This window comes from Schistosoma mansoni, chromosome 4 (assembly GCF_000237925.1).
Source record: "Schistosoma mansoni strain Puerto Rico chromosome 4, complete genome".
NCBI lineage: Eukaryota > Metazoa > Platyhelminthes > Trematoda > Strigeidida > Schistosomatidae > Schistosoma > Schistosoma mansoni.
The window spans coordinates 788,091-803,657 of record NC_031498.1 but is presented as its reverse complement, the minus strand read 5'-3'; the positions used below and the strand labels follow the sequence as shown (position 1 = coordinate 803,657).

The window sequence follows — 15,567 nt, the reverse complement described above, 5'->3', positions numbered from 1 at the left end:
GTTGTGCTAACGAGGTATAGCAACTTGGACCGATGCATAAATGTGCTTAGTCCTACGTTGTTGCTGACTGACTGACAAATAGGAACCCCATTTTGGAAAAAAAGGGGGGTAGCAACAACAAAATAAACGCAGAAATGTTTAGAAAATAAGTTGACATTAATCATAATATTAATAACAATAAATAAATAAAAAAAACAAATATACACTTAAAATATATAATAAATACACACACATGTATATGTATATATACAACATCAATTGAACAGCATAACATAAGTAGTAGACAGTAAATATATGTATTTTTTTAATAAAAAAAGATGAAATAAATTACAGTAAGGTTGTAATAAGAATAAACATAAAACCGAGAATAAACAAGTTACGTAACAACTAAACATTAATATTTAATTGTACTAGTAAATGGCTTTGCTCTAGAGATTTGATTAATGCTAATAATAATGATACTATTATAACAAGTAATTTGGAATATAGATACCTATATAGTACTCTTAAACGGAAAAGGGGTAACAGATTATTGTTCTTTCGTATATAGATTACATTAACATAAATACATCAAGGTGTTAAAATCGATTTTTGTTGTTGTTGTTGTTTATAAGGATACAAAAAAATATTTATGGATTATTGAATAAAAGCATTATTTGTTTTCATAGATTGTTTATTGGCGTGTTCTTGAACGAGTTTGACGGATTGATATTGATGATTGTTTAGCTTGAGTTGATTTTGATGTTACCGAGCTATTATTATTACTATTATTATTAGTGGTCTTTAATTTTGATTTATTAGTGATTTTAGAAGTTGATATTTTTTCTTGGATTGGTTGACTTATTTCTGAAGCAGGAGTTATTACCTTCCAAGAGCGAAGAACACGTCTTTTTGGTGAAACATTAGTTATATTATCAACAGGCGTAACAGAAGCGCGTTTAATATGTCGTGAACGTGTTTTAGACTTCAATGTTATATCTTTAGATTCATTGGTTGAAACAGATTTTGAAGATGAAGCAGTTGGAAGTGGTTTTGATGGTGAAGTGATTACCTGTTTACGGTTTCGCAGATTATTTGTTTTGGTACCATTTCTCTTCTTTTCACTAGGTTGGTCTTTCACAGGTAAAGATGTTTCTTCATTTCGTGTGTGTTCGGATGTTACACATTTAATATCCGACTGATCAATTCTATTCCGTAGACGTTTGGCCAATGGAATAGAAGGAGAGACTCTACGAACATCAGCAAGTCTTTTTATAGATCTTTTTGATGCGCAGTTGTTTGTAGACTTCACTGCATTGACTGAATGATCCAGTAGAGAATCAGGACACTGAAAATCCGTAGAGGAAACTTTCTTTTTGGTTTTTGATATAGTTTTCGACGGCTGTATGATAACTTCTTTATTCGATTGAGATTTAACTTTCCTAGAGGATGTTTTCACCATGGAACTCTTACCGGAACTGTCGGTAGTGGCAGATTCACCGATCAAAGAATCCGGTACTTTGACTGCACGTCGCGTACGACTAGATGACAAACATTCAATGACTGATGGGGTCATTCTGCTGCGGAGACGCTTTGCGACAGGAACAACGGAAACAGACTCACGATCCTTAGCGGTCTTCGGGATAAGAGACACAGTATTTGAAGGCGCAGATTGATCATATGAATTTAGCATATTATCACTAGGAGTCAAGCGAGATTTATATGGAATAGATTTCCTCTTTCGAGAATTATTTCCCATCACATTATTCGGCAAGGGAATAATCAATCCAGGGAGTTCTTTCGACGTCCGGTTTTCCAGAGACTTTACTATATTCACCGAACGATCCGTTAGAGCATCAGAATACTGCGAACCCATGGTGGAAACTTGCTTCTTGTTTTTCGACTTAGTTTTTGACAGTTGTACGGTTAATTCATTAGTCGACGGATATTTCAATCTTCTAGAGGACATTTTCATAACGGGATAGTCAGCGTCAGTAGATTTAACGACTGAAGACTCGGCGATTTTAAATACACAACGCGTACGCTTGGAAGGCAAAGACTCCGCGACATCGTCCAAACCTCTTCTCCTAGAACGCTTCCCTGTCAGATTATTAAAACCGAAACTACATTGACATTCGAATAGCAAACAACGACACAATTTACAGTAACTTGGAGACAATGAAGTAACATTAGATACATTCTGTACACGATAACACACGTTACCACTCGGTTCATCCTTAAACAGTTCACTGACACCAGATACACGAGGTGTTTGCACAGACTTCGGAGTTTTCAACAACTTTCTAACACCAGTCAAACCAGATTCCTTCCGTACAGACGACAAACTCATTTCAGGTGTAACTGCTTCAGTCTCTGTCAGGTCGGTCGGTGGCACTGATGAAGGCCGACCACGATGTCTCTTCACACTCGGTTCATCCTTAAACAGTTCACTGACACCAGATACACGAGGTGTTTGCACAGACTTCGGAGTTTTCAACAACTTTCTAACACCAGTCAAACCAGATTCCTTCCGTACAGACGACAAACTCATTTCAGGTGTAACTGCTTCAGTCTCTGTCAGGTCGGTCGGTGGCACTGATGAAGGCCGACCACGATGTCTCTTCACACTCGGTTCATCCTTAAACAGTTCACTGACACCAGATACACGAGGTGTTTGCACAGACTTCGGAGTTTTCAACAACTTTCTAACACCAGTCAAACCAGATTCCTTCCGTACGGACGACAAACTCATTTCAGGTGTAACTGCTTCAGTTTCTGTCAGGTTGGTCGGTGGCACTGAAGATGTTCTTCTTCTTTGTTTATATTCCTTAGTTATATTCGGTAGGCTATAAGAAGCACTGGAGTATAGTTTGTTGTAGTTGTTATTGTTGTAAGTCTTATTATTGTTGGTATCGAAGCTCTGTGCTCTTTTTTCCTGATATTTAGCCCTTTGTTCGTTTGTTGACTGTTTTTTATCTTTTTGTTTAGTAGATACAGGACTAGTTGGTGGGACTCTTAGTGACGGCGTTTTACTTGTTTTTTCTAGGAACGCAATTGAATGTCTTTTTAAATTTTTTCGGTTGATTTTGGATTTTTTTATTGGAGCAGAGTAAGCTGCAGAAGTCACTGGCAAAGTAGCGAAACTTTCATGAGTACAACTGATATCAGTGCTCAAGGAATTTAGAAGATTAGTGTCTGGTGTTGGAGGTAGAGAGATGACTGCAGAAACTCGATTATTCGTTACATTATAATTTGGAGATTCACATGTCGTTTTTGAGAAAGCTGATAATTGTGATAGTTCTGACAATTTGGAAGCAAATGGTGTAGCTGAGTGCCAAACAACTGAATTGACTTGTAAACTATGGTTTGCTGGGGTACTGTGACTTAGTTTGACCAGCGGAGTTCCCCCTCGCTTAACTGGAGTAGATGGGGGGAGAGATTTATCAAATCGTTCAGGGCTTAAAGGTGGGCCGAATGAAACCCCTCTTCGACGTTTAGTAGCAAGCATGTCCTCTGCCGTCGGATAAGTTTTACCGGATATGGTACGTTTTCTATTACGGTTAATCAATTCTTGTTCTGTTTCTGGTGAATATGCTATGCTAATTTTTTGCGATGACTTTGCAGACAATGATTTTCTCGTAATCCTCTGGGAATTCGGTGATGTGAGTAACTCGGGAATATATTCACGAGAACTTTCTTCTGTGGGATCATTAATGCATTTATCGTAACAAAATTGGTTTTCTTGTCCAGTAGATGGTGATCTCTTGCTTTCAATCGCCTGCTGCTTTACATAACTTAATTCATCATAAAACTGATCAATTTTGCAAAGGTTGGATTGGTTAGATGATTCATTCAGGATGAGCAGCTTATGGAAACTCTTTCTAAAGCCGGGTGAACGTTTATTTTCGTTTGGTGTGAAGTTGAGGTCGTCATTAGGTAAAGTAGATGTAATAAACGGAGTGTGAATACGGTTTTGTGACCTCCCTTTTATAGATGACAAAACACTGCTCGAGGGATGGTGTGCTGCATTTGGCAAGTCAGGAACGACGGATGACTTTAGTTGATTTGATTTAGAAACATTCACATCTGTATAGCTATAACCTTTACCACCGCTTACACTTTTTTTATTAGACTCGACATTTTCTGCTTGAAATACAGGTAGCTTATTTGACTGTGATGAATTCGGTTCGTGTCGGAGTACCTGAATTATTGGTGGGGTAGCTGGCTGACGAGGAGGAACTGGACCATAACGCTCGCTGGTCCCTAGAGTTCTTTTCGGAGTCATAGACCTCTGTCGAGGGGAGCGAGTTTTATGATTAAGTAATATCTTTCTAGGAGTAGTACGTTTGGATGGATGAACAAGAGGTAGAGAAGTTGGAGTAAGAACCTCTTCTTTGTTATAGTGGCTTGATGCTTTGCTGGAGGCTTCGTATAAATAGTCATCTGATGTTGTCTTTCGACTCTGAGATTAGGGTAAACAAATTGTAATGCACATATTATATCATTATATTAACAAGAATATTTTTGTTAATTACTACTTCCCAAACGAGAGGAAATTTTCATAAAAACATGTTAACTAGGTGAAAGTTTGTTACTCATCCACATAAACTAAATTTACTCGTTTCACAGGGTTGAAAGAGTAACATAAACTTGCTACCAATTAGACTGCTGTATTTAAGTTATTTCCACACAAGTCGTAATGATAGCTAACCAAGTCATAAACTTGTCTGAACCCCGGATTGCAGGGTAGGATTTAAATCAATGGTGTGGTTGAAAACCACAACTTCCGTAACTAGAAATGTGCTGTTAAACTGTATTTACAAGCTTTAAGAATCAACTCTCCAAAATAAGTTTACGTTAAGGGGCATAATATTCTATTTTGATGTGGTCGTCTAAAAGGTCACTTATACTACACTGAAGAGAAACCAATATGTTTAATCAAAATTAAAGTGAGCAAATTAGTGAGGTATGAAACTAGGTGTATAACGTAGAAAACTGAGATTATTTGTACAACTGTGACATGTTTCTTAATGTCACAGAGATTCGCTATTTTGAGGAAATTACTCGATTTTACACCATTTGAAGTCTTAAACAGTTGTCGTACCTTCAGAAACTGGAAACATTCAATGCTCCATAAACTATTACCTGTATTTTTCCAATAAGTACCTTGAAATGTTACTATCCACACAGAACTAGACTAAACATTTACATCATTCAAGAATTATATTTCGGCATAAACGAATTCCGTCCGAATTCGTTAAGCATAAGTGCATTCGCCAAACTCCACTGTGAATCATAAACAAACGGTGAGATGAGAGTGAAAGCATTATATATATAATTTGATTAGTTACAACTGAACTCAGTCAGTCAGTCAGTTACAACGTAGAACTTCGTACGTACGTACATCAGTTCAAGTTGCCATACCACATTAGCACAGAGATGCAGTTGTCCATTCAAATCCCAGTGGTAGTAATAAGAGTATAAGCAGTAAACCGAAAGATTAGGGTTTGAAAATGTTATTCGAAGAGTGTGATACAGTGAAATAAATTTGGAAGGAGAAAAAGGATAGGGACATGAAGAATTCAGAAGATTAGAATTTGATAGAGCACAAAGAGTGGATGCACCTTCGCTATTGCAAACGATTTTGAGCCATGTCATTTAAGGTCTCTAACCATCGATTGCTATCATCTCGCGAATACCAACCAGGTAGTCTACACCTACCAACATGGCTCAGTCCAATTGTCAGTGACTTCATGGATTTGTGCCACGTTTTGGTCTGGCCGCCCCTAACAACTGAACTAAATATAGTTAGATCACACCAATTTATTTTAACATAAATATTGGTACTAAGGGGCACAATAATATACATGCGCCACACAGTAAAGTAACAAAATTGTGAAGAGAAAGGAATGTGAGCATAATAAAAAAAACGAAAACGAGTAGAGATCAGTGTGAGAGAAAAAAATGATGGCAGCAATTCAGTTAAGAAAAAATAAAACCAGAATAAATTCACTCAGTTAAGGTTCCTCTCACATGAAGCGAAAGAAAATTACAGCAGGATCTCCACTGGCTTCTGTTCTGAGTCATATCTGATAACGTCTCTAGCCCCCAAATGCCCTGGTACGGCCGAAAGTGGGGAGTTTGCTCTCCCTCTCGAAATGCTCTCATATGGCCACGCGAATATATAGCCTGTCAGGGAAGTCCTACTCACTGCCTTCTCGTGGCGGGGATGTTGTTCACAAAAGTGAGAGGACGAAAAGCGAATGTCCGGTGCTTTAACCGGGTTAGTGGATGTGGAGGATCCACCTAGGGGAGTTGGCAAACCCTGATTCCAAACCAATGGTGCACATGGGCTGCAGGATCCTGAGGGGACAAATGGCGTATGAAACAATCTTTGGTCACTGGCTACCATGGGACTGCATCTCCTTACGATGCTCCACTGCCTTGTGGATCAGACCTTTAGGTCAAAGGCTCCGGGTGTGGCCCCCTAATAAAACCACCTGCCTCAGTCTGGGCACCTGGGCAGTATCACAGCCCTCACACAAATCGAATGAGATTTGTGAGGCGCATATTTATCTGGTGCTTCCTTGTACCAATATTTATGTGTTTAAATAAATAAAACGTCTCTAGCCCCTGTGTTGCACCATCTCTAAAACCCCAACCAAGGAATCATGGAGGAGCAAAAGAGGATAATCCTATACAGATTTTTTTCATATCATGACACTATCATACAACTAGTCTCAGCCTCCAGAAAAATGCACGATATAGAATTCTCTGGGGCGACATTAGTACCACATGCTCAAGCCACCGAAGTCGGTGTTTCAAGATGGTGACACTAATTGGATTATCGTCGTTGTGCCCAAACACACGATGCCGAAACTCTCCAATACTAACATAGTGCTGCTACTGGGTGTCAGCAATCCTTCGAAAACAACGAAGATAAACCACAGAGTCGTCTAACATGCTCAAATCGGAGAGGCCAGGAAAACAAAGTAGCTCTCACTAACATAAACCCGACCTTTTGGAGCCATACCAACATTACGAAAGTGCCAAAGATGGCCCAGATTGGCATAAGCCGCTCTGGCTTTTACTATAAGTGTCTTGATCTTATCACCCCCTTCATCACTAGCACTTACACAGCGAACTCGACTACTTTCAATTGATTTGCGTATACGTAGTTTCAGAAAGATTTTCAATGTTGGTGGTCGGTGGTAGCATCCAACTTTCGATCAGTTAGTAACCTGAAATCCTTTAGACAGAAAAGGGTTTCCAGCAGCTCGCTTATGATAGAAACCCTGTCCTGTCTAAACGATCTCAGATTACTAACTAGTCGAAAGTTGAATGCTACTACCGAATACAATACTGCAAGTCTTTCTGAAACCACATATAACATTCAAACTGGCCTTGTTCAACGTTCGCACATTAACGCAGATCGGACAGCAGATAGGGTTGGTTATGTCTTTAAAAAGTCTCAACATCCATGTCTGCAGTCTACCCGAGACCCACAATTAGGACTCTAACCGCAGTACTACAAATCCTCTATCATTTGCTTCGAAAAGTTTGTTTCTCATGCGTTTATCCGAGAACCCTGTGGTTTGACTTTGCTGGCGTTGGTATCGCACTAAGCGCTGAGGCGGATGCATTTTCGTCATTTCCGCCTACGCTCCGACAAATTTCAGCTCAGATGCCATCAAGAATGAGTTTTATTACCAATTAAGTGTTCTACATAAAGCGCGTTCGACAGGTATTGTAGTACTAGCCATATACCTGAATGCACAGATTAAGCGTCTAGACATAGAGGAGAAACGTTTGGGTGGCCGATGGGGATTTGACGATCTTAGGTCAGATAACGGTGACTGTCTACTGAAACTTTGTTCAGACTACAACCTGTTTCTATCTAGCACAGTTATCCTCTATGTGCAGCTTAGCGTCCTCCATCTACATCTCAAGCCTGGACTCAGATTGATCACATCGCTATCAGCTACCGCTAGCGTGGTTATGTAATGGACTGCCACTCCTTTTGGATTACTTATCTGAACTCCGACCATGCCCAAGTCTGTGTTTATCTTATCTTACGTTTCAGTGATCAAATTCATCGCGCAGAACGGATCGATGTAAGTAAATTGGTTGCAGCTTGTCATAACTAAGTATCAAACTGAGCTAGGTTTAAGGTTAGCTATCAATTCACCGAAAAGTATACATGAGCATTGACCGCATTCACATCACGCAATAAAAAGGGCAGGTGAAGTCGCTTATCGTTTCGAGAAACGTCCCGCTTGTGAGCATTGGGATTTTACAGACTCCATACAACTCATTGGAACACGTTAGTCTACTAAGGCCACAGAGAGTATGGACATAAACGAAGATAGTTACGCAATGACATTGTGCAAAGTTTGCGTAATGACCGAGAAGCTATGTGGTCGGAGTGTGCCAACGAGTTAGAAGCAGCATCTATATCTGGTAACTACCGGAAACTATTTCAACTCATCCGAGTTACTGGCAACAAGAAGTTTGTTGTGAAGCTAATGGGATGCCAACTAATAACATCTACCGACGCCTTGGAAAACAGGCAGTTTTTCGATCGGTACGCTGTCCCGACGACATTGATCAGACTATCCTGTCACTCATGGCTGGTGACGACTGACCCACCTAAAGCGGCGAAAGTCCGCAAGAAAATCGGACTTTAGAAGCTTAACAAACCTCCAGGTCCGGATGACTTATTTCTTTGAAAATGGTGGCGACCTCCTGGTTAAGGAATTGAGTTGTTTACAAACGTCTGGCAATTAGACTGTTTCAACATCGTGGGATGAGTTAATGGTTGTGCCTATATTTAAAAAATATTTGTGTAATCTATGTAACTTCCGGTGGATAAGTCTACTTCCGATTGCATCTGAACTGGTGACTTCTGTCATACTTCGTAGATTACTCGAAACCCGAGAAGGAATGACTCGCGAGGAGCAGGCTCGTTTTTGTTCTGATCAAGGATGTATTGATCATATATCCACCCTCTGCCAAACTTATCACAGGTCAACAATCGTAATGTTTCTTGATATTAGGGCTACCTTCGATCCGTTGAATAGGACTGTTCTCTGGGATTGTCTATTGAAGAAGAGTGCGCCTGAGAAATTTATTAACATCACGAAAGCCCTATATACAAACATCTCAGGTAGAGTGAGGGCATACAACCACCATTCAAACAGTGGGGTTAGGCAGGGTTATCCAATCTCACCATTCCTCTTCGATTTTGCTATCGACAACGTTCAGGAAACAGCTCTGATGGATGTCGGTAATGGCGGTGTGGATTTGTTGCCTGAAGAAAGACTTCTCGACCTTGAGTATGCGGATGACATTGTCTTACTGTGTGATAATACCCAAGTCATGCAATCTGCAATTAATCAGTTAGCAATTAGTGTCCGTAGGTATGGTCTGTTTTGCACCTTTGAAGTACAAAGTTCTTTTACAAGACTAACGACCCTGAACCTGTACTCTCCTTGAGTAGTTAGCAGATAGTAGTCGAGAAGTTTGTGTATCTGGGTGGCAGAGAAAATGCTGGTGGTGGCTTGAGTGATAAGAATAATTCACGTATAGTGAAAGCCAGAGCGTCTTATGCCAATCTGGTTCACCTTTGGCTCCGTCGTTACTCTGGCTGTAAAATGTCGGAGCTACAACGCGTCGATGGGAGCAGTTTTGCTCAAATGATTGTGAAACCTGGCCTCTCCGAGTCGATGTTAGAAGACTCTGTGGTCATCGTTGTCTCTGAAAGATTGCTGACATCCAGTAGCAACATCATGTTAGTAATGGAGAGGTTCGGTATTGTGTATCCAGGTATAGTGATAATTCAGTTGATGTCACCATCTTGAAACATCGACTTCAGTGCATTGGACATGACCTACGAATGTCGTCCCAGCGAATTCCACGTTATGCAGTATTTGGCAACGCTCGGACTGGTTGGAAAAAGCGGTTGGTCGTTGTATGAAAGAAAGCTGTATAGGACTGTTCTCTTTTGGTCCTTCACGATTCCTTGGTTGGGGTTTTAGAGGTGGTGCAACACAGGGGTTAGAGACGTTATCAGACATGGATCAGAATAGAAGCCAATGGAGATCCTGCTGTAACTTTCTTCGTAAAAATGAATGTAACTTCTTTGACTGAAATTCTTTCTAGTCTTATTTTTGCCATTACTATTATTTCACGCTCACACACTGATTTCTGTTCGTTGTTGTTATTATTATACGCACTTTACATCATTGTTATTATGTGGCGCACATGCATCTGGTGCCCCTTAGTCATGTTTGTGTTCAAATAAATCAATCTTTTGACCACTCACTACCAAAAATGAATGCAGGTCCAGGGTCATGTGACTGTTGTAAAAGTACTTTGCATCTAGAATGTGCAAATTCCATTCTATACATATAGACATTGTTTGCCTACCGTTCAAGTGAGGTTTTACCACCAATGTAGTTAAGGACCTATCATACGTTCGCAGTGGCTTTCTTACACAACTGTATTTGCACACGAGCCGTCCTAATTCCTACATTTCATCTTTGAGTTTTGCCCTTATCAGGTTATATTCTCTTCATTGTTTGTCAATTAGATATCAGTTTTGATCAGTTTGTTTCATTCCAAATTGTATTTAGATGGAACAGTACAGTAATTCTGCAAACAACTGTTGTGGACAAAACAAGATCAAGGCACCTGCCAGGGAAGGCCTACTCACTACCTCGTGGCATTACTGTTGTTTACGAAATTGAGAGGACGAAAAGCGAATGTCCGATGCTTTAACCGGGTTGGTGGACACGGAAAGTCCACCTAGGGGAGTTGAAAAACCATCATTTCAAACCAATGGTGCACATGGGCTCCAGTATTCTGAAGGAACAAATAGCGTATAAATCAATCGTTGACCACCGGCTACCATGGGAATGCATCTCCTCACGGTGCTCCACTGCCTTGTGGATCAGACCTTTAGGTCAAAGGCTCCGGGTGTGGGCCCCTAAGAAAACCACCTGCTTTGGTTTGGGCACCCGGGCAGTATCACAGCCCTCAAGCAAATCGAATGGGATTTGTATGGCGCATATATATCTGGTGCTTTCTTGTACCAATATTTATGTGTTTAAATAAAATAAAAAATAACCTAACTAACAAAACTCATACCTATTACGTAGATGCAACTACACCTATTTAGTCAGGTCTGGGTCGCGTTGCACACACCTATTCGCTAATGGCTAGCACACAACCAAGCTGAACGAAGGTCGAAGGACTGTGGGGATGAGCGGCGTTGGTAAGTGTGGAGTTTCAGGCTGAGATGTGTGCGATAGCCCCAAATCACAGTGGCTCTTGATAACAACCTGAAATCCATCAAGGTTGAGTAGATCTGTCGTTTTCGGCTTCCCTTAATCTTGTTTTAGAAGTATTTTCTATTTTTATCCTCTAGATTTACAAGTCTGTATCCAAGAAGACGTAAGGTTTTGCTACTTACAATACTGCTTTGACCCGATTTCCACTATTTTCTATGCTGTTACGAGGTATAGTGATGGGTTGATACAGTGATGCTAAGCGTTATACTAATAAAACATTTAAAATGAAAATCCAACTGTACAGTTGGTTCCAAAGCTAAATTTAACCGGATAGGTAGCCAAGTTTACTGAACTTATCGGAAATTAGTCTGAGACAGGTACGATACAAAACGTGCTTAATACTGCCAATTAACACATGTATGATTGGGCTAATGAACCGTGATGTCTAACATATTATACATGTACAAGATTTTTCAGTAGTCTAGAGATTTTAAGACTATTTTAGGTAGTCGAAAATCTCAGTCTTTCATGTAACTAAATATACACTGTTTATGAAAGCGAAGATAAATGAGCCGAACCAGATTCAATATCGAATGCCTGAAAAGACTGTTTGTCTATAAAAGTGCTGCACCAGATGAGTTACTAGTGTACGACAAATGACCAAGAAATAACAAAGGGGTGGAAACCATCCTATTATCTACGGTAATCGAAAAGGCATATAATACAAAAACTATAACGAAAATGTTAATTTAACTCATTCTTAACCAGACTCACCGGTGGATAGAAAAAGCGAAACTGACGATCTCCAACAGTTAGTATGCAATTATCAGTCAAAACGCAAGCATCGTTCAAAGGGAAATTATTAACTAACATTTTATATCGTCCGTCTACTCTGCTGACGGCTTGAACTAATCCATCTTTCAGCAGTTGTAGAGTACAATGAAATGGAGCAACTGTTGAGTGTTGAACGCGAATATCACAAGACTGGTTACTGCAAAATGAGGTTGCCAGTGAACATATTATTTACCTTCCAATATCACACAAGGGTGAACACCAATCGCAAGTCAAACCATCAGTACCGTCCCTACGGATGACAACTATATGTCCGCTAGGATTCATACGTTTTACACGATTTTCAAATAATCTGATGTATGCAATCTCACTACTCCGAACCCGTGACAAAGTCGAATTCAAATTCAAAAAAACAGCACTCGACGGCCTCCACCTAATATCATTTTAGAATAACAAAACACCGGATGGAAAACGGGGAACAAAAGCAAATATGACATATTTTTAAAAGAAAACACGTTTAAGCTATCAATATTTGCACGCTAAAATTAATACAATATCGGTTGGTGAGGACTGTATATCTATGCAGTTATTCGAGTTGCTCCAGCTGTTAATATCTTTCGATTGGGCTCATGTGTGCCATATATTCGTCTTCCTGAGTGGACCAATATGTTTTGCCATCTCTCTTTTCTTAGTACATTAGTCCCATCCCATGTATTCTTAGGACGTATCGGTGATTTGTTCCAAGATAATGGAGTTGAAGAACCGAATGTAGTCATGTCACTAGACAGGTATTATAATAATCAAACCCAGTCAAGACATATGAAGAAGTAAACGCAAAAGCTACATATGTAGAGGAGAAATAATGTCAATCGCAACAATGAGGCGCTTCATATGTACTTTAGGACCCAATAATTGCCTAGTGTTGGAACAGCTAGTGGTTCCAGTGACACAGTACCAGGGTCAAATACACTCAAAAATGAACAGATATCCAAGCGACTATCAAGTTTAGTAGAAATATGGCACGAACTTTGCTAGACTAACTTTACTGGATCTTTTGGAAGACTTAAAACCTTGCCCTGATATCAAGATGCGAGCGTAAAGAAACCAGTTGGTCTACCCCGCATAATCGCGTGTTTTCGTTTTTTACTCCTGCACCTCATTCTTCAAGTACTTGACGATCACAATTTTTTGGGATATCACCTTTGATCTATATTTCGAACCATCCTTCTGGTGAGTCAGCATTATTTTCCGGATATTTAGAGACAGAATATTAAGGTCCCCATTGACAAGTGGTTGGTCATGTCGATTCCAACAGAGTTGCCCGCCGTTATTGATTTCTGTCACTTTTGAGGCTGGGAGATATCCATTTTATCAAGCGTCTGTTTCCACAAATATGGAACTGACACCATATGGGCTAAAACAATTTTATAGGCCACATAATGTCTAGGGAATAATGTCACGTCCCCATCCAAAGGTTTTCAGGTCTGAATGTGACTTCTTAAGATATCTGATTTCATTGAATTTGTAGGACCTAGGTCTAGGAATGGAACTATTGCACTTATCCATTGCAATAGAATATGGACCTAACTTAATAATAAGGACTTAGCTTGATGTGCCTGTTTCATCAACAACATCATACGTAAAAGTCACATGATCGTTTGTGCTGACGTGTCCCGTCGTGACAGTTAGTAACGTACGTAATAAAATTAGAAGTAAATTTTCATGCTGAGACTGGAATAACATACTTGATACACTGCTTTTGAGGTTACACAAAGTGATCGAGCTTGCATGGCCAAGCCATGCCGTCACCATTAAGTGCTCGTGAGTTCACGTTCTCTATGTGTTCATGGACTGTTATAAGTCCTCTCAGTCAATGTATGCTTCAAGGATCGTGTGTCTAGGAACCAATGACACCACAGTCTTTCCTGAAAATATCATTAATGTTTACTTCTTGTAGTGGCGAAGGTGTCAGTAACTACCCTACTCCATTCAAACGCTGACTTATGGCGAAATTATTGCACATAGATAAGCGCGGCTACAAATTTAACCGCAGAAACGTCAAATTTTTAGGTCAATGTATTTCTATGGATGGTAGAGAATTTAGAAAGTTTTAGCATCCGGATCAATCGGCAAATCAATATTATTGAAATTCATTAGCCTTTAAAAAAAGGTGAACCAGCCATATAGTTAGAGTTTAACCGAAACAGATAATCAGATAAGGATAGGAAGACAAAGGATGGCAATAAAACGTGAGAAGACAGACAGTCGCAAAAAATTAACTCGAAAAATTGTCTCATCGCTTGTGTACCAAGCAGAAAGTCTACGTAGATATGATGCATGGCCCGGTTCTTGTGTTGGGAACAGAAATTAAGGCTTCGGAATTAAACCATTGAGTTCTAACAGAACTAAGTGCACTAAAAGGGCCCTCTTGTGCCTCAGATCTTCCATATCCTCTTAAAACAGTTCATGCTCCTTTTTGTGAGTAATGTAAGATCCAAACTACGGTTTGGCTGAAGAATAAGTGTCTGGGTAGTTTAGACACTCACTATCACCCCTTTGAAATCAGAACAAGGTGATTGGGGAATTAACGGTTCTAAATTTCATCATAAATACAAATGTATATTATTACCTAAACAAATATTACCACTCAGTTATTCAACCAATAGTTGTTCCATCAATAATCGATCTAAATTACAACAAATAGACAAATTGCTAAGGAATGTAAGTAAATTACCAAATGCACCAAAAAATAAGTGTTATTCCATCCTTTCTGGATAGATCAAGTAAAAATCCGTTTAGAAGGTAATAGTCTGTTGCTTTACAACACAAAGTATTTCCGATTCTGGAAAAGTACTTCAATTCACAACCAAATTGCACGATCCTAGTCAAACCAAGCAGCACTATCAAAGGGGAAACAATCAATATGACTGCCGCCAAGATTAAGTATGAACTGAAACAACATAAATACTGTTCAGGAAGAAACATAGAAACATAGTGAAGGCGAAAGAAAATTGAGGAAACAATAGCGAAATAAAATATTACCGTCCTAAGTGGCATCAAAAAGACTGACAAGATGTTAAACTAAAGAAACCAGTAGGAACAAGTTGCAAATGTATGCATGGAGGGATTTTCACATACAAAACCTTCAAAATGGATACTGCAAGCGTGAAAATGCTCTTATTATAGAAACCTTAACCTGCCTAATTTCTTCAATCAGTAACCGTTTCAATTCATTCGGACAAGCGAAAATCTGGAAAACCACTTCTAATTTGTCCAATGGTATTAAATCCTGTTGTAGATCATCAACGTTGATGATCTATGTCGAATGTTTGGAGGCCTACTCGAGTTAGACGGGAATGGTGTGACAAACAAGCTAACTTCGAAGTCATACTTCGCGACCAGCACCTTACGTAGATTACCCCATTGACGTGTCAAGGGACCATGGATGCTCTGAAGACTGTACAACACAAAGGACGTTATTACGAGAATATATTAGTTAAAGTAG

The 15,567-nt window shown here is 39.6% G+C and overlaps 1 protein-coding gene across 1 annotated transcript; it reads right to left on the bottom strand.

Moving 5' to 3' along the window:
• Positions 1-673: 673 nt before the first annotated feature.
• Smp_158930 (hypothetical protein) lies at positions 674-12,389 on the bottom strand (the record flags this gene model as incomplete). Its single annotated transcript, XM_018796482.1, has 4 exons — positions 674-4,441; positions 7,175-7,297; positions 12,045-12,261; positions 12,298-12,389. 4 exons carry the CDS (start codon positions 12,387-12,389, stop codon positions 674-676), a joined length of 4,200 nt encoding a protein of 1,399 aa, XP_018651620.1.
• Between the last annotated feature and the right edge of the window lie 3,178 nt (positions 12,390-15,567).